The 18,102-nt window shown below is 43.6% G+C and overlaps 1 protein-coding gene across 4 annotated transcripts in view; it reads left to right on the top strand.

Annotated features, from left to right (window-relative positions):
* The window catches only part of SCAPER (S-phase cyclin A associated protein in the ER), a 150,443-nt gene that overhangs the window by 6,862 nt on the left and 125,479 nt on the right, over positions 1–18,102 (top strand). For 3 of the 4 annotated variants that reach the window (XM_037053468.1, XM_037053466.1, XM_037053467.1), the window contains exons 3-8: positions 2,436–2,553; positions 4,627–4,697; positions 6,658–6,855; positions 12,101–12,201; positions 14,404–14,520; positions 14,783–14,943. In XM_037053468.1, the coding sequence (XP_036909363.1) occupies positions 2,436–2,553; positions 4,627–4,697; positions 6,658–6,855; positions 12,101–12,201; positions 14,404–14,520; positions 14,783–14,943 (766 nt within the window). Of the gene's footprint in view, positions 1–2,435; positions 2,554–4,626; positions 4,698–6,184; positions 6,267–6,657; positions 6,856–12,100; positions 12,202–14,403; positions 14,521–14,782; positions 14,944–18,102 lie in introns of those variants that run through there. The other variant, XM_037053469.1, reaches the window with a different exon arrangement.

Below are 18,102 nucleotides of genomic sequence, written 5' to 3'. Positions count from 1 at the left end.
CTCTATATGTTCCTCTGATTTGTGGCTAAAGTCAACCAATTCTGTGAGCACCCTGATCACCAGTGTTTTGAACTGTGTATCTGAGAGCTTGGCTATTTCTTGGTCACTTAGAATTATAGGCTCTGGGGCTTTGAGCTGTTCTTGAGTCATAATGTTTGGTCTGTTCCCACCTGTTAGGTATGAAGGGCGGAGCCTTGGGTTGTGACGCTGTATGTGGGGTCAGGGTCAGAGAGGGGGAAAAAAATGGTGCTTTGCTCTGCTCTGCTCTCTCTCAGATTTTTGTCCCCTCTGCGGCTTCCCACAAGCAAATTGAGCCCCTCTAGTGCTGGTTCCTGGGTGTGTGGGCCCGTGTACTCTCCAGGACCCTGTGGGTCTCTCCAACAAACTCTCTGTGAGCCTGGGAGCTTCTCCCAGCCCCTCAACCCTGAGAAAGTCTTTCCAGATGGTGCTTTCAGGCTCTAATTCCCGTTGCTGGGGCCCTAGCCTGCAGGGTCTGTCTCTGCACACATGCCCTACAGAATGTGTAATCGCAGTCAGCCAGCCGCCCTGTGCCCTCACTGGGTCCGCCCATCGCCACCCCACGCCTGGGATCCACCGACCGCCTCTGCCTCTGCTCCTAGGTCGGTTGGACCCAAGGATCTTTCCAGCCTGACCCCACTCCGCCGCCGACTCCGCCCCTCTTACTGGTCTGGTTGAGTGGTTCGTTGTGGTCGGACTTCCGAACAGTTTAATTTTCACTGTCTAGGCTGCATTTTTGTTTCTAAAACTTCACTGTCTTTAAATTTAGTTGTGGGAGGGGGCACAGTGTTTCGCCTATGCCTCCATCTTGGCCGGAAGTCTCTTTTTCAGTTTTTAAAGAAACTGTTAAAATACACATACAATTCACATCTGAATCCTTTTTAAGTGTCCTGTTCAGTGGTATGTAGCACATTCGCGTTACTGTGTAACCATCATCACCATCCATCTCCAGAACTCCTTTACCCTTGCAAAACCCAAACTCGGTACCCATGCAACAGGAACTCCTCACTCTGCGTTCTCTGCCCCCTGGCAGCCCTCATTCTACTTTCTGTCTTTGTGATTTCGGCCGCTCTAGGTCCCACACTGAAGTGGAATCGCACAGCAGTCGCCTTTCTCCGACTGGCTTATTTTAGGTAGCGTACTGTCCTCAAGGTTGTAGCGTGTGTGAGAATTTCCTTTGTGAGACTGAATGCTATTCCATTGTGTGTATATGGCACACTTTGCGCCATAGTAATGGCTCATAGTTACTAGCCCATAGTAATGAGCTAGTAACTCGCTCATTAGCCGGTGCACAGGGCGGCTCCCACCTCTTAGGTGTTGAGAATAAAGTCACTGTGAACACGGGTGTACAGTTACATCTTTGAGGCCCTGTTTTCTGTTCTTTGTGCTGTATACCCAGAAAGGGAATTGCTGGATCATGTATATGGTCATTCTGTTTAAAGATTTCTGAGGCCCTGACTGGTGTGGCTCACGTGGTTGAGTGCTGTCTCGCAAAGCGAGAGGTCACCAGTCGGATTCCCGGGCCGGTCCCAGTTGGGCCATGTGTGAGAGGCAACCCACCCATGTTTTGCTCTCTCCCCTTGCCCCCATTCCCTATCTTTAAAAATAAAGATATAAAATTTAAAAAAATTTTCCGAGGAACCCCCATACCATTTTCCACAGCAGCTGTACTGTTTTTACATTCTGACCAATAATGCACAAGAGTTCCCATTCGTATTGTATGTATCCTTGCCAACACTTTTTTTTCTGACAGTAGCCATTTTGCCGGGTGCTGTGAGTAATCATTTTTACTAGTTTTTGGTTTATCCTTTATTGCTTATATTTTCAAAAAGCATCTCTGTAAGTATGCATGTGTATATTATATATTATATATCTATCATATACATGATTTATCACATAATTTCATAATTTAGAGTATAATTGTGAGATGTACTACAAAAGGAGTATGAGTTGTTTCTTGCCTACAAATTGGAGGCCTGGCCAAGTCCAGGCGTTGAAGAGACCTCATTCTGAGAAAGTTACTCTTTCAACTTTTTTATTTTCCATTTCTTTAAAAATTTTGTTTATTTGTTTTTAGAGAGGGGAAGGGAGGGAGACAGAGAGAGAGGGAAAGGGTTGCCTCGCGTGCCCCCACCCCCAGCCCAGGCGTGTGCCCTAGACCGGGAGTTGAACTGGAACCGGCAGCTCTTTGGCTGGGGCGCTCGATCCACTGAGCCACACCAGGTGGGGCTGGATTACAGTGTTTAAAACTATTAAGTTACTACTGGCATTTCTGGAAGAATAGAATCACTAGAAATTACTAGAATTTGAGTGTTTCCTTCCTGAGAAATATGAGAAGTAATGAATTTATCTGCCAAATATATTTTATATGTTGACCGACCTGCTGATTTAGTACATGCTCGCCCCACCATATGCAGGCGTCATCCCAGCGCTCCAACAGCCACGACAAAGTGAGGAGAATAGTCGCCGAGGAGGGACGCACGGCCCGAAACCTGATCGCCTGGAGCGTCCCGCTGGAGAGCAGAGATGAGGAGGGTACGTCTTAGAAATGAGTTTCCTTGTGCTGTCAATGAGAAGGTGATGTTTAGTCCTAAACCACAGATAGACCGAAAGCTGGTTACCATTAGAAAACTCTTGAGCAAACTAGCATAGATTAAATAAGTAGTGATTTTTACAGCCTTTTTATCTGATATGCAAATGGTTTCAGGAAAATGTTGTTAGTAATTTTACTGTTTCACAAAGGAATAAATTTAGGTTTGTTATACTATTATGACCAGTGAGTTAGGGTTTTTTTAAGTTAGAGGAGATTAGATTTTTGTTTCATCACATTCTTATACAAATAAAAAACAGATATCAACATTATTTACTACAAAAGTACAACATAAAACCTAAACATATCTATGGGTGCTATGTATTATGTTTTGTTAAATTTCATTTGCCATTTTTCATGTGTTATTCAGAGCACAGAGCAGTCTGGAGGTGTTTTTATTACATTTGCTTCTATTTTAAGTAACCATAAAAGGAAAGAAAATACCGGAAAGGAAAGAAAATGAATCACACATATGTATATGACATAGTTTTGTGTATAAATACCTAAAAAATGAGCCAGTACTATTTAAAAGCTTCATTTCTGTTAATTGTGAAATAACAGAACAATAAGCCCAGAGAATTAAAACTATCTGAATATCTACAATAACTACAAAGAAGAATGTTAACTTTATGATTTTTGGTAAGGATTATTTTATATTTTTAAAACTTTCCACTTATAGAAAAACATTTATTTATTTGTTTGTTTATTTTGTAGCATCAGTTTGGGCCCTGGCCAAGTAGCTCAGTTGGTTACAGTGTCATCCTGATACACCCAGGTCGTGGGTTTGATCACGGATCACCAGTGAATGGTGGTGGAACAAAGAATTGATGTTTTTTTCTCTCAAAAAAATTAATAAATCTATAAAAAATAAAAGTTATAAAACAAAACAACCACTTGTTCTTGTTTTATGGCTGCGATGTACTCAGATATTTCTGAGGATAATAAATCAGTGTTTGAAAGTTCTCATCTGTTCTTTGGGTGGTTTTTTTCCTATTTCCTCTGGCACTTGTCCTAAGCCGGTGATGCTACTAGATGGTCTGTAACGAGAGGATGAACCAAGGGTTGTGTGTGAGTGCAGGGTTCTCTGCCTTCGTGCCCGGTCAACATAAGGGAGGTCGCTTACGGGCAGATAGATCGTGGACAGATGTTACAGTTTACTGCCTTTGTCCTGCCTTGGGGTTCTGACGGAAATTATTTAGCAGAAAGAAAATTATTTTGTTGTACATTATACATTTTTTACTCCTGTTTAGAATTGTTTTCAGAAATAGAGTGATTGTGAAACAGTTGGTAGTATCTTATTAAAAAATAGAACAAATGAGAAAGATACACGTGACTGCAAAAATAGGAAAGACTAACAACCTCCCTTTTCAAAATGAAACTGTATTTCATAAATCATATAAGTTAAAATAATGAGTCTTATGTAGTAAAGGAGGTATTCTTGATTTTAGTGTTGCAATAAAATTTGTATTGAAACAAATATTTTTTCAGACCTGTATATATAAGTTGAGATGTACCTCTAACTTGACCTTGTTTTTATTTTTTAAAATTTTATCACCCATGAAACAAATTCAGGTCCTATCTCAACACAGTTTTTTTGGTGGAAGTTTTTTATTTGACCTTGCTGTTATTTATTTAAAGAAAAATTTTTTATTGATGTGAGAGAGATTTGAAAGAGTGATTTGTTGTTCCACTTATTTATGCTTTCCTTGGTTGATTCTTCTACGTACTCTGACCGGGGATCGAACCTGCAACCTTGGCATATTGAGATGACACTCTGACCAACTGAGCAACCCAGCCAGGGCGACCTTGTTTTTAAATTGTCAGAATATCTGACTTCCTTAAGTTGATTTACTCCTCTTTTGAAAAGGCTGCTCAATGAAAGTATTCTGTTTTCAGAAATTTGTTTTTTATTCCATCAGTAGTTCAGATTGATCTTCAGTAGCATAGTAGTTTGTGTAGTTTGATTTTATATTGTATTAACTATTTGTTGATCTTTACATTTATGTTTATTCTTGAAGGAAGGTCGAAATGTCAAGCTGGTGGAAAATCAAAGAGGGCAGTTCAGGGCACTCATAAAACTACCAAACAGGTACAGTATATGCAGCTTTTCATTTTACTTAAAGAGTTTACTTTTTTAGGATATGAATATTATATATTTTATTTTCATGTATAAATTTAATGTAACTTTCTTTTTTTAAAGATTTATTTATTTTTACAGAGAGGGAAAGAGAGGGAGGGAAACATCAATGTGTGGTTGCCTCTCTCATGCCCCCTACTGGGAACCTGGCCCACAACCCAGGCATGTGCCCTGACTGGGAATTGAACTGGCGACCCTTTGGTTCGTGGCCAGTGCTCAATCCACTGAGCCACACCAGCCAGGGCAGGAGTTACATTTTTAACACTCTGTTCTGTAATAGTTGCAATTTTCTAATAATCTCTACCTACTTATCACCTTGTCAGACTTTTGTGGACTTTTACATTTTCCTTTCTGACAGAAGAGCTCCCTTCAACATTTTTAGAAGCCAGGTCTTGTCGTGGTTAATTTCCCATCATCTTTATTTTTTCTTCTCTTATCTTTTTTTGTTAGACAAAGCCTTTATTTCTACTTCATGTCTGAAGGGTCACTTTGATGGATAAATTATTCTTGGCTGGCAGTTTTCATCTTTCAGTATGTGGAATATATCATTCTTATCTAGGTTACTGGGTTTTTTCTTCTCCCTGGCTGTCTTTAGAATTCTTTCTTTATCGTTGACTATTAACAACTTTAATATAATGTGTTGGAGGTCTTTTTGCGTTGAGAAAACTAGTTATTATTCTCTTAGCTTCTTGTACGTGTATGTCCAGCTCCTTCTCCAGGTTTGGGAAGTTCTCATCTGTCAGTTTAAACAGACTTTCTGTTCGCTGCTCTGCTTCTCCGCTCGTTCTGGGGACCCATTTTCCTGGGTCGCCCCTTCTCCTGGAGGCAGATAGGTCTCAGGTCTCTCTCCTCTTCCCTGTGAGTCATTTCTGGGTTTCTGTCTCTCTCCCGTGTGGCCTGCTCTATTTCCAGTGCTTTCTAATGCGTTCTTCATCTCGTTTGTTGAGTTCTTCAGCTCCAGAATTTCTGTTTGATTCTTTCTTTATAGTTTCAGGTTTTTGGTGAAGTACTTCTTCCGTTCATTCATTTTGTGCCTGAGGTCATTGGGCTGCCTCTCTGGGTTTTCTTCTATCTCCTTGAGTGTCTTCATGGTACCAGTTTTGAATTCTCTGACATTGTGGTCGCAGTCTTCTATGGCTTTGAGTTTGGGTCCTGGAGAATCATCGTTTTCTTTTGTGTTACTGTGATTATTTGTGGTGCTTGATGGGTTTTTCCTCAGCGAGTGCATTTGAGGTAGTGAACAACTTTCTTATTTAGGTAAAGCTTTTTTTTTAACCTAATAATTCATTAGGTTGGAAATTGGAGGCCTTTTTTGTTTTCCAGTAGGTGGCACTGTGGGATGTGTTTTTAGTTTCTCTTACCTGAGCTGACTGACTCGGGTTTGATAGCCACCACTTCCTCCCTGCAGGGTGCCCTTGCTGCTCGTGCCTCCAGGAGTCGCTGGTGCCTTCCTTACTGCTGCGGGTGTCCCTGCTGTCACAGCGTAGCCACTGGGATGGTGGTTCCCCTGCTGCGTCTTGGGTCTCATCTGGGGTCTCATCTGGGATCTCATGGGACTCGGGCAATGTCCCTGTAGTATGGAGGTGGCATTGGTGGGCCGGGGAGCTGGGGTAGCAGGCCGCCTCCACTGCCTCCATGTTTGCCAGGCTCTTAGCTGTTGCCACCACGGGCTGGGCCCGGTCAGGGCACATACCTAGGTTGTGGGTTCGATTTCTGTTGGGGCGTGTGCAGGAGGCAAGCAGTCGGTCTTTTTCTCTCACATTGGTGTTTCTTTCTCAAATCAATAAACTTATTTTTAATTATTAAAAAACCAGTCTTGGGTAAAGGTAAAGAAAAAAAGAAAAATGTACTTCATGTAATAATACAATCCCTGGAGGATTAAAAAAATTTTTATGTATTGTTTTATTTACAGAACACTGCAGGAGACTGTAAAATAACATCATCCACAACAGGAGAAAAACACTTTGATAAAAGTCCCACGAAAACAAGGCACCCTCGTAAAATTGATCTAAGAGCTAGATACTGGGCGTTTCTTTTTGACAATCTTCGCCGGGCAGTGGATGAGATCTATGTAACTTGTGAATCAGATCAGAGTGTGGTAGAGTGTAAGGTAAGTTTCGCTTTGAGGCTTTGGCCACACCTGACTTGACTGTTTACCTCAGTGTGTAATACTGTGACATTGACTGCAGTCCCTGTGCTGCACGTAAGATCCCTAAAGCCATGCTCATTTTACAGCTGAAGGTTTGTACCCTTTGACCAGCCTCTCCCTACCCCCCACACCCCTCGAAGCTGCGGTTCCACTCAGTTCCGCGAGTACTTCAGGTTTTCCCTGGCTTTGATTTTTCCAGGGAACTTTGCTGGTTGCTGCTGTTTGCCTTGCCTCATTATGTGCAAGATTTGGTAGAAACCTGTCTTGATATGTAGTCCTGGGCAAGAAGTCAAAGGGATGGATACACACTCAGACACAATTACTTACAAAAAAAATCCCTCTTTATTCTCCCTTGGTGCGCCAGGTGGCACTAGTGAGATTTTCACATTCTTCGGTTTCGTGTTTAATGTCTTTAGTGGGACGTTGCTCCCTTTCCGCTGAGGTGCTGGTCGCTCTCCAGATTCACTCCCGTTGGGGAAAGGGGAGCCTGATGGCCGACCGTGACCAGTCCTGGGTGGGAACGGAGTGTCGTCAGTGAGTTGGGTTCCTGTTTGTGTCTGTAACTGGGTATTAAACAGATACACAGCATTAGCCGCTGCTAAAAATTCACTTAAAAACCTGGCCTTATAAACTACATAGAATATTACTTCATACTGCATAAAACTGTTTTGAGAAAAACCAGGAGTGATACATCTTTATTGAATTATTACAAAGGTAGCGTCTTCTGTTTCTATAGTGAACAGGGTTGAAAAACCTGGAATTCATTACCTAACCTTTGAAATGTATGTAGAGTCGAAGAATATTTACATGTTGAGACAGCAGCTGTATTTCTTTTAAAATTGGAAACAACCAGAACAGGTTTTAAGCTTAAAAATATGATTCATCAGAAGCAGGTGTTTAGGATGAACAATAATTGAACTCATCCAAAGTTATGGTTTGTCACAATTGATATTGTTACATTCAGCATGTGAAATTTATTTTTTAAGATGAATGTTTTCAGGCCAGTCGTATTTGTGGAGTGTAGTGGATCAGCGTGGTGTGGTAGAAAGCACTGTGGGACCTAACTGTAGAGGTTCTGACAGGAAGTGAGTGTGTGGGTCTAGATGATCTAGGTCATCCCTAGGTCACTCACATTAGCAGGTTGTTTGAGTTTATGTTGGGAAAGTACCGCGTTCGTTGAGGAAATCAGATTTGGGTGTGAAGTGTGCACTTCCTCCTGGGAATAAGCTTGCCCAGTTGTAATCGGGCCTCTGGGAGGAGCAGCGGAAGCTCCGGCCCCTTTCTCTGACGCTGTCTTTGAGGGGCTGGACGTGGCCATGAGACGCTGTGGCTCTGTTTTCTGGCTCTGACCCTCGACTACCCAAAACTCTGTGGAAGTGTGGCAGCAATAGAAGCTTGTTCAAGTTGGTGGGTTTTAAGAATGGAGAAGGTTTTGACAAAGTGAGGGGGTGCAGAGAGGGGGGCTCTCTTGTCCGTACGGTGCCAGGATGTTCAAAGGCTTATGCTGAGAAATGAAATCTGGGAGCTTGAAAGTAACCTTCATACACAGCTCTGCGGCCCTGCACACCCAGGACTTGCAGGTAGGGATGTAAACAGGCAGAGTAGAGCGTTTGGTCGAAGCACATGCTGGGTGCGTAGTACCTCGACTTTGTGTTTTGTTTATCTTCCTTCTTTCACACAAGCACTTCCATACATTATCTCATTTGATTAGTATCTTTGTGAGACGCATAGTCTAGGTTTTTCCTCTCATTCTAACTGTGGATGCAACCCTTGATTTGCAGGAGATTTGCTTACTAACAAGATTTGTGATGTTTGTGATTTTTTCTTCACAGCTCAGTTCCTTGTCTCGTATGCACAATGCACTCACTGATAGCCATGTTATGTAATTCACATAAGTAGAACATGGTAGTAAAAAGTGTGTTTTCTGCTTCAGCCAGAAGTAGCCGTAGATCAGAGCACGGGTTATGTGTGTAACCAGAGGAGGCTGACTTCCTCACTCGTCGTTTGAAGGAGTGCCCGTTAGGCTCACAGTCACGTCCAGTGACTTGCTGAGAACCGATATTCACCAAAGCTGTGCTCTCACCGTCAGCACTCGCGTCCCCGTCTCCCTCACCATGTGGGCAGAGGATGGGTGGAGGGGCGCCCAGGCAGTGCAGTGGGAGCCAGCCTCTCAGCTTCTTCCGAGAAGGGTTTGGGGTGGGGCGGGGTGCTCGCAATGGGGACTCTGAATGGTGCTGTTCGCAGGGTGGAAAGTGATGTGATTCACGTGCCGTTTGGCTTTCAGATGATTTCCATTCTGAATTACCATTCCAGTAGTAGCTTTAAAAACAGGCCTCAAAATCATTCTTAATACTTTAAGAGCATTCTTAAAAATCATGCTCTTAAAATCGTGTCTCCCTTTGGTAAAGCTCTTTCTTGTGTTAGGTTCCCTGTATCGCTGACTTCTCACGGGATGCATGTTTCCACCCCCCACCGCCAGAGTCACCGCTGTGCCCACTCCTGTGGCTGAACTGGCGGGCTCTGTCGCCGTCCTGGGCCCAGGGGCCTGCGCACTGGTGTTGTATGTCAGCAGGACAAAGGATGGCGCCAACCGTCCTGTGCCCAGCGCCAGTAACTAGAATTAATTACCAACCAATCAAATCCGTTGCAGCCAATTGGTAAACTAATTGGTAATTTTAGCCGTACATCTATATGTACTTATCTGAATGCCTGTACCATTACTTTCAGAAGCACTTTTGTTCTGTTCCATCCTGCCTGACAAAGTGGCCTTCCTTGCTGTGGGGGGGAGATGCGCATCAGTGACCGCGAGGCTGCTCCAGCTGCTTGTCCTGCTTGTGTTCCGGGTTCGTAGAACACGACTCGGATTACAGCTGCGTGGTACCACTCTGATCATTCCCGATAATGCGGAGCTCAACATTCCTTACAGTGGGTTGTTTAAGCCACCAAGGGTCCTTTCTCTGGGCCGACTGGCATCGGAGGTGTAGCTGCTGACCCTCTGGTCCAGTGAAGGGTGGTTTTCCTTCTCCTCCAGCACGCCCCCTCACAGGGAAACTCAGAACCCTGATGGAATACGTTATTCTGGACTGAACCTTTCTGTGCTCTAATGAGGGTGGTTTAAGTTGAATGAATTTAATTTAAAAATTGAATTAGTAGAGTTGAGAAAAGGAAGCCAACTAAATCTTTACGTTTTTCCTTTTCCTGATTGTAGAAGACTGTTATTACCAGTGATTTGGCAGTAAGGATCACCTTTAGAGGAAATAAACAATACTTCTTTGTTCAGAAGAGTCTAATTTTGAAGTAGAATATGAGTTTTGTGACTAAAGTGAGATTGGTACTGTATTTTGTTTGGGCATAATTACGTGTACATTTAATACTAGGGTTGGGCCTGATTTCCAAAGTGTAGCTATATTTTTTAAAAATTTATAACGGGGCCCTGGCTGGTGTAGCTCAGTGGATTGAGCGCGGGCCTGCAAACCGCAAGATTGCAGTTTGATTCCCGGTCAGGGCACATGCTTGGGTTGCAGGCCAGTTCCCAGCAGGGGACGCAGGAGAGGCAACCATATGTTGATATTTCTCTCCTCTCCTTCCCTTCCCCTCTAAAGATAAATAATTAAATAAATCATATTATTTAAAAAAATTTATAATGGAAAGTGTCATGGAGGTCTTTGGGTACTGCTGATACTAGAAAGTCAGTCTAAAGCTTGGTTATGTAACACCAATATGTTTATAAAACAAATGATCATTTTAAAAAACTAAATTTCTTGGGGTGACATTATTTAGTAACGTAAATCTCAGGTGTACAGCTTTGTAGTGGAACGCCTGTGTACTCTATTGTGTCTTCAGCACCCACAGTCTGCTCCCCTTCCATGGCCTTGGATGTGACCCCCTCTGCTCCCTTTGACCTTCCTCCAACCCCCTCCCCCTCTGGTACCCACCGTCTGCTGTCTGTACCTATGCGTCTGGTTTTGTATCTGTTTGTTGCTTTTTGTTTTATATCTCACATATGAGTGCAGTTTTACGGTTTTTGTCCTTTTCCATCTGACTGACTTCCTTTGCCATAATACTCGCAAGAGTCATCCATGTGGCCACAAATGGCAACATTTCATCTCTGTAACGGCCACCGAGTATTCCGCTGCACGGATGTATCACGCCTTCTTTATCCAGTCGTCTGTCGAAGGCCCCTTGGTTAAACAATTTGATTAAACAGTGAGCAGAGGACCTGCACAGATATTTTTACAAGGAAGACATACAGATGGCCCACAGATATAAGAAAAAATGCTTCACATTACTAGCCACACGGGAAATGCAAATCGGAACAATAGCGAGACACCAGCTCACATCTGTTAGAATGGCTGTTCCTGGCAAGACAAGGACTGACCGGTGGCGCAGAGTGTGGAGAGAAGCAGAGCCCGTGCACTGCCGGTCAGTAGCAGCCTCTTTGGAGACGGGTCAGGATTTGGTGCTGCAGCAGAGCGTGCAGTTACCTGTGAATCAGCGGTTTCGCTCAACAGAAGTGCATATGTATGTGCAGAGGACATCTACATGAATAATAGCATGTAATTTGTAATGTCTGGGATTCAGAAATTATCCAAGTATTCATCGGCAGTTGATTGGATAAATAAACATTCACTTAAAGAATGCCGTTTCACTGGTGACCTTAGACATCGACAGTTAGTGAATTGCAGGTACACTCTGAAATATGGATGAACCTAGTAAACAGATGTACAAAAGAAGCCAAAAATAATATTCTATGAGCTCATTTACATGAACTTTGAAATAGGCAAAATTAAACTACCAAAGGTTAAAGCAGTGGGTACCTTGGATGGGATGAAGGGGTGACAGGGAGGGGACAAGAGGGAATTTTGAGAGACTGGCATTGTTTTATTTTCGACCGGGGTGGTGGTTGCCTGGGTCTTTGCTGTGAAGTAATTTACCTATACATTTGTGTCTTGTGCATTTTTCTGCTTATTACCCCCACAATAAAGAAGGTTGAAAGAATTGTCATTCTGGCAGTCTTAAACAAAGAATACCAGTACTGTCTCGTGGTCTTTAGATTCTCAGCTTCACTAATTTCCTGGCAAATAGTATGAATGAAAATAAAACAGAAACCAAGAAAACTGAATCAGTAGATTTTCCAGCTTCCTTCGCTCTCAAGTTCTTTTTAGTGTGAGAATGGACTATGATGTTTGTTGTTGCTTCCTATCAGGAGGTGCTGATGATGCTGGACAACTACGTAAGAGATTTCAAAGCACTGATTGACTGGATTCAGCTTCAGGAAAAGCTGGAGAAGACAGATGCTCAAAGCAGGTAATGAACTCGGGTCTTTATTGCTAAAGCTGCCAGCATTTTCTAAAGCAGCCATTGAAATTGACAGTGAACTTGACCTTAGCATCTCTCATTCAACTTAGTAACAAATATTTATTTGATACCTACGAGTGCAAGCCACTTTTTTTCAGTGCAGACATTTAACTGCTAAATATGGTACATTTTCTGCTCTCTTGAATTTGGAGTCTAACAGTAGGGTAAAATAGAGCTTATGGTACAAAAACTGTTGCAGGTGTTCAGAAAAGGGCAGGGTCGTGTCTTTGGGGGGTAGACCGGGAATGACTTCCTGGAGGATGCAAAGTATTCAAAGGGTATACTGGGTTTTTGAGAATTTAAGCATGTCGCTTTAAAGCCTGTCTCTTTGAGGTCAAATCCTCACGAGTCTTGGTTTTAGTCCCCCTCCCCTTGGATGTCCTTGACCTTGTACAGTGTATATCCTTACGATGAATCTTTATTTTCTTTCCCCCTCTTTTTAAATTTAACTTGAGTTTCTATAATGTAACCACCAATATGGAAGAAAAGCTAACTCTCCAATAGATTTTCGTTTCTTGCGTGCAAATTCCAGGCAGCCAGCAGGGGCTGTTTTGAGGCTTGGTTGCCTTGAGAAAGATTCCGCACCAGGTCCCAGCTTAACAGCTGCTCTCCAAAAGCATGCCCAGAGCGCCTCTTCCTCCTTGGACCAGTTAACAGCATTTCTCCTCCTCGCTTCCTGAGCAGCTCGAAGATACAGAGCGCGACCTTGAATTCCCTACAGGCGGCATTGTTCAGTCCACCTTCCTCGAGGTTCCTTTCACCTAGGCCTCAGACTTAAGTACAAAAGCTGAAACTGTACATATGTAGAGAAGAAAATACAAGTGTTTATATGTTGCATTGTGGATGAGGACTCTGTATTACAAAGTAAGAAGCCACAAAGGAAAATATTGACAGGCTTGTTTAATAGGAAGAAAATATGCTTTTCTAAATACTAAAATTAAAAGAGGTGCATCGTGTAACCCCAAGGATTCATAGCCATAATAGTAATAGTAGTTAAATGATTTCAAATCAGTTAAGAAATTATACAAATCCCAGTGGGAAGAAAATGAGGAAAAGATACCAATATGAAAATCCTAAGAGAAGAAATTAAAATGGTTGTTAAAAAAGTTTAGCCTCAGAATTAATGATAATAAACACATAAAATTTGAAAAACAAAAACAAGTACCATTTTACCAATGATTTTTAAAAAATTAAACACCTTGACTGAAATTTCTGTAGGAAAAAGCAGTCATTGCAAGATGCAGCTTTGGCACAGAAGTCGGCCAACTTTTCCTGCGAAGCGCCAGGTGGTAAATATTTCAGACTTGGCTGGCAGCGCTGTCTTTGTCACGAGCCAGTGGAATTTTTAAAGCCAGGTGTCAGCTGTTGGCAAGGTTGGAGGGAAACGGACCCTTACCGTCTGGTGGCAGTGTGGTCTGGTAAACCTTTCTGGAAGGTGATCAGCAGGAGATTGTCAGAAGCCTTAGACTTGATTTGGATAATCTTTTATTGGAATTTTCTTGTTTTCTGGCAATATCACTTTTTAATGAGAGAAGAAAATCACAATCACTAGATCGAGTGGAGAGTAAGAGGCACAGAGATTCTGGGGAGGTGTGGAGGTCTGACCCAGGGCAGAGGGGTAGAGAAGAAAAGATTTTTGGTGGGGACGAGCACTGGGCGTGGGCCCGTGAGGCGGGGAAGGCAGCTTCCTCCTGAAGAGACGTGTCTGTGCTCCCACCGCGTGGGGCGTTGACAGGTAGAGGAAGGAGGCTTCGCGTTTCCCTGCGTGCTCTTCATTGAACCCTCACCCCTGTGTTTCCGTCTTGATCCCAGTTCTGCGTGCTTAGGTCTCCGGGACACTGGATGCAAGTGGCCTGAATTAGTACCTTTGTACCACATTTTTAAATGTGGTTTCAGCTGGGTGAGCGGAGGCATTTAAACATGAGCATTGCGAACATCGTGTCCTTGTGCCTCACGGTCCCGTTCTAGAAAGCAGGGCGGTTTGCTGTGCTGAAGTGGCTGGGAGGTCCTGCCTCTGTGTCATCGGCGATGGCTCACGGGCACTGTGGCCGCCTTCTGGCCAGTGGTTCCCCGGGGGAGAATTGTAACCTGCAGAAGAGGTTGGGTTTTCCCCGCTTCCGTCTATGTCATCTGTGTGTCTTGACCCGGCAGACCAACCTCGCTGGCCTGGGAAGTAAAGAAGATGTCTCCAGGACGCCCTGTGGTTGCCAGTCCGTCGACCGACAGAATCAGCGTCGCATCAAATGCTCGAAGAAGCTTAAATTTTGGGTGAGATGAACTCAGGGGAACCTGCTAAGGCTTTTATTACAGTAAATTGTTTTCTGCAGATAAAATGCACTTAAAGTATTGTAAAACTGATATTCTGTTATAAAAATACCCATTTATATGGCCGCCTGTGTGTTGTTTGCAACTGTTTGAGTGAAATCCAGGTGAGGAAAGTTTAACTTTAGGAAATGTATGAAAACGTAATTGGGATCCCCAAATTTAAACCCTCACTTGGTTTACTGATGAGCAGGCGTTTTCTCCGCAGGGCTCCACAGGGCGCGGTGGCCACTCCCCGTCTGGCTCCCACGGGTGGGAGTTGGGCTGACAAGGTCAAGGCTCATCACACAGTCGCCGCTGCTTCTCCAGATGTGGCACCTGCTCAGTCTTGCCCACCAATGACAGTGCCGAAGGCTTCCTGCAAAAATGGCAAGTGACTTTGAGTTGTTCTTTTTTATGTGGTAGACAGGTGGGTATATGTGGAAACAGTTTGATTTAAAATGGGAGCTGACGGCATTGTATATTTATCTTTTTACATCATTTACATGGTATTAGTCTTTCCTACATAAACCCATAAAATAGTCTTAAAATCTATGTGAAAGCATAAGGAGCTCATTCTAGTCTGAGGTTTGCCCTGCGTAAACTTTAAGGAGAATGAATGCTTTTGTCGATGTATTTGTAGGACAGGGCCCTGACTAGGAATTGAACCAGGGACCCTTTGCGTTGCAGACTGGTACTCAGTCCACTGAGCCACACCAGCCAGGCATTACTTTAAAAACATCTTCGGGAGGTTTTCGGTTACTTGATCCTGCTTTATAGCCAGCCACGTAATATTTACTGAAATGTTTAATATGGTATATTAAAAACCACAGAGCGTTCTAAAAATATTATTCTTCTATTTTGGCAAGAAGATAAAGAGTACAAGCAGATCGCCTTAATTCTGTCAGAGTTTGGTTTGAGGTTTTATTAAAATCAAAATGTTTTAGTTTTATCTTTATTCTTTTGGGGGATGGGTAACCAGGGATGGAAACTGGAGACCGGGGATGCCCGCCAAGGCCGCTGCGTTCCTGTTTCCCAGCCTTTGCTCTGCCCTGTGCAGTGGCTGCAGGCTCTGCGCAGCTCGTTAGCGTCCTGGCTGCTGCCTTCTGGGGTGCCTTGGCGTGCCGCCCCGCCCGTGCAGCGCTTGGCCGTTGTCAGACTTCTGAGGGAAGATGGAAGGCAGACTTTGGGCCTCCCGTCCTGCATCTGCCCCTCTCCAGGAGTCCTGCCTCTGAAGTCCCAGTTGCTTCAGACTCACTGCGCTCCAGTGTCTGTGTCAGCCAGACCCGACTGCTGGTCTCCGCCAGGGCTCGCCTCCCGCCCTGAGAGTTCCAAGTGTCTTCAGGGAGCATTCTGGCCTGAAGATCCACATGTGGATCTCCCGCGGTTGTCCTTCCCTTTTCTTGGAAAGTATGGTTTCTCAAATCTGGCCTCTATTGCTTGCTTTCCAATGGCTCTAAACAATTCATTTATATGTTTTGTCTAGCTTTTATAGTTTGGAGGAAAGAAGGTTAATTTTGGTACAGGCCACTTTGTCATGGCTGTGACTACAGAATCCATGTGCAAACCCACAGGGGAGGCCTGGCCAAGTGGCTGCTGGGTTAGCGCCGAGGCCGAGGGCTCGCTGTCTGGTGCGAGCACATACAAGAAAGCAGCAGTAAGTGGAACAGATTGATGGGCTCTTTCTCTCCCCCCCCCCCCTGTTCCTCTCTCTCTAAAAGCAATATAACAAACGTTTCAAAAAGCACACATGTGGGACATTGGCCAAAATCGACACATGCTGAGCTGTTACACATTTCAACAAACTTCAGATGATTGAGCCCCTTCTGTCTTTTCTGAACACAGGGGAAGTAAGGTAGAAAGCAATAACAAGAAGATAATCATACAATTGTAAAGTTTTTTGAAGTTAAAAATGGATGAAAATGGAACAGAGACAAGATAGCATATAATTTATTTGTTACCACAGTGCTACTGTTATATTTAAAATTTTTTTTCTATTAAAGACATTAAGTATTTATAAGAGAAAGGATACGATGTTTAGGATTTGCTTTAAAATATTTCAATGGCAACCATTTGGAAGGGGAAATAGAAGGAATGAGAGTGGAAGAATGTTAGCAACTGTGGAAGCGGGACGGGCAGGCCACGGTGTTCATAATACCCATTGGCTCTGCACTGTGCATTTGAAACTCGTCAGAATCAAAAAATTAAAAAAAACAATTGTTAACCTATTTCTCCTTTAGAGATTTCAAAGTAGAAATGTTTAAAGTAAATAGTACAGGTTCTTTTTAATCTTTATTTTAAAACATACAAAATGTAGTATAGTTATTATATTTTTTAAAAATAGGATTATGAGTAATGAGCATTTTATAAATTTTTTTGAAATAAAATTTCTTCCTTTTAGTGAATCACGTGATACACACCCCCAGAATTCAGTCTCCCCGTCCGATGTTAGTGCGTAGCCTTGTCACTGTATTGTATCTCAGTCGTGCTGACAGGCGTCTCTCATGGTGGCTGTAATTTCCATTTCTCTAGTGACTAATGGCGCTGAATTTCTCTCATGTGCTTATTTGCCATTTGTGTGCCCTCTTCAGTGAAATGTTTGGTCATGTTTTTTACCCATTTCCTACTTGGATAGTTGGTAATGATGCTGTTGACTTTTGAGTGTTCTCTGTATATTCTAGACGTTAGTCCCGACTGGGATATTTCCTACCAGTTTGTTGTTGCTTTTCCATTCTGCTCACAAAGCCTTTTGCAGACGAAACCTTTTAATTTTGAGGAGGCCCCTGGGGTCTCAGGGATCATGCCTTCGGTGGCAGCTGTAGGAGCGCATTATCTAGCCATAGGTTGGAAAGATACTCCTTTTGTGTTCCCTACAAGTTTTATGTGACTTAGCATGGGTTTCCTAGCATTTACTTCTTAGTTTCACGTCTTTCAGTAAGTTTGGGAGGTTTTCAGCCGTTCTTCAAAGCCTGGTGAGTCCTGCACTCCCTCCCTTTCCCCTCTGGGGCTCCGAGGACAGGTCCCTGAAACACTTTCCCAGAAAATCCGAGGCAGCTCCTAGTGGCATCAGGTCAGCTGCCCTCAGGCCCCGCTGATGCCGGGAGCAGCAGCCTGAAGGGAGCGCTGGCTCCCACCTGGTGCAGGGCAGGGGGGGCCTTCGCTCCCTGCTGGGCGGCACTGACGTGAGGGGAGGTAGGTCAGAATGCCCACTCAGTCTTCCTTCCCCCACTGTGTTCTGCAGGGGGAGGGGGGGTAATTTTAAAGTAGATAATTTAATATAGCAGAATTCTATTTTTTTTATTTTTTGAAAGTTTTTGTTTATTTATTTTTAGAGAGGGGAGGGGAAGGAGAGAGGGAGAGAAACATCAATGTGTGATTGCCTCTTGTGGCCCACAACCCAGGCCTGTGCCCTGACTGGGAATCAAACCGGTGACCCTTTGGTTCGCAGGCCGGCACTCAGTCCACTGAGCCACACCAGTCAGGGCCTGAAACTCTCTGTCTCAGTTTCCTTACTGCTAAAACGGGGATGATAGTGCTCATAGGGTGTAA

The sequence above is a fragment of the Sturnira hondurensis genome, unplaced genomic scaffold (assembly GCF_014824575.4).
Source record: "Sturnira hondurensis isolate 20B ecotype Veracruz unplaced genomic scaffold, ASM1482457v3 Scaffold0007865, whole genome shotgun sequence".
NCBI lineage: Eukaryota > Metazoa > Chordata > Mammalia > Chiroptera > Phyllostomidae > Sturnira > Sturnira hondurensis.
The sequence above is the reverse complement of the archived record's forward strand: the minus strand, read 5'-3'. Positions and strand labels throughout refer to the sequence as shown.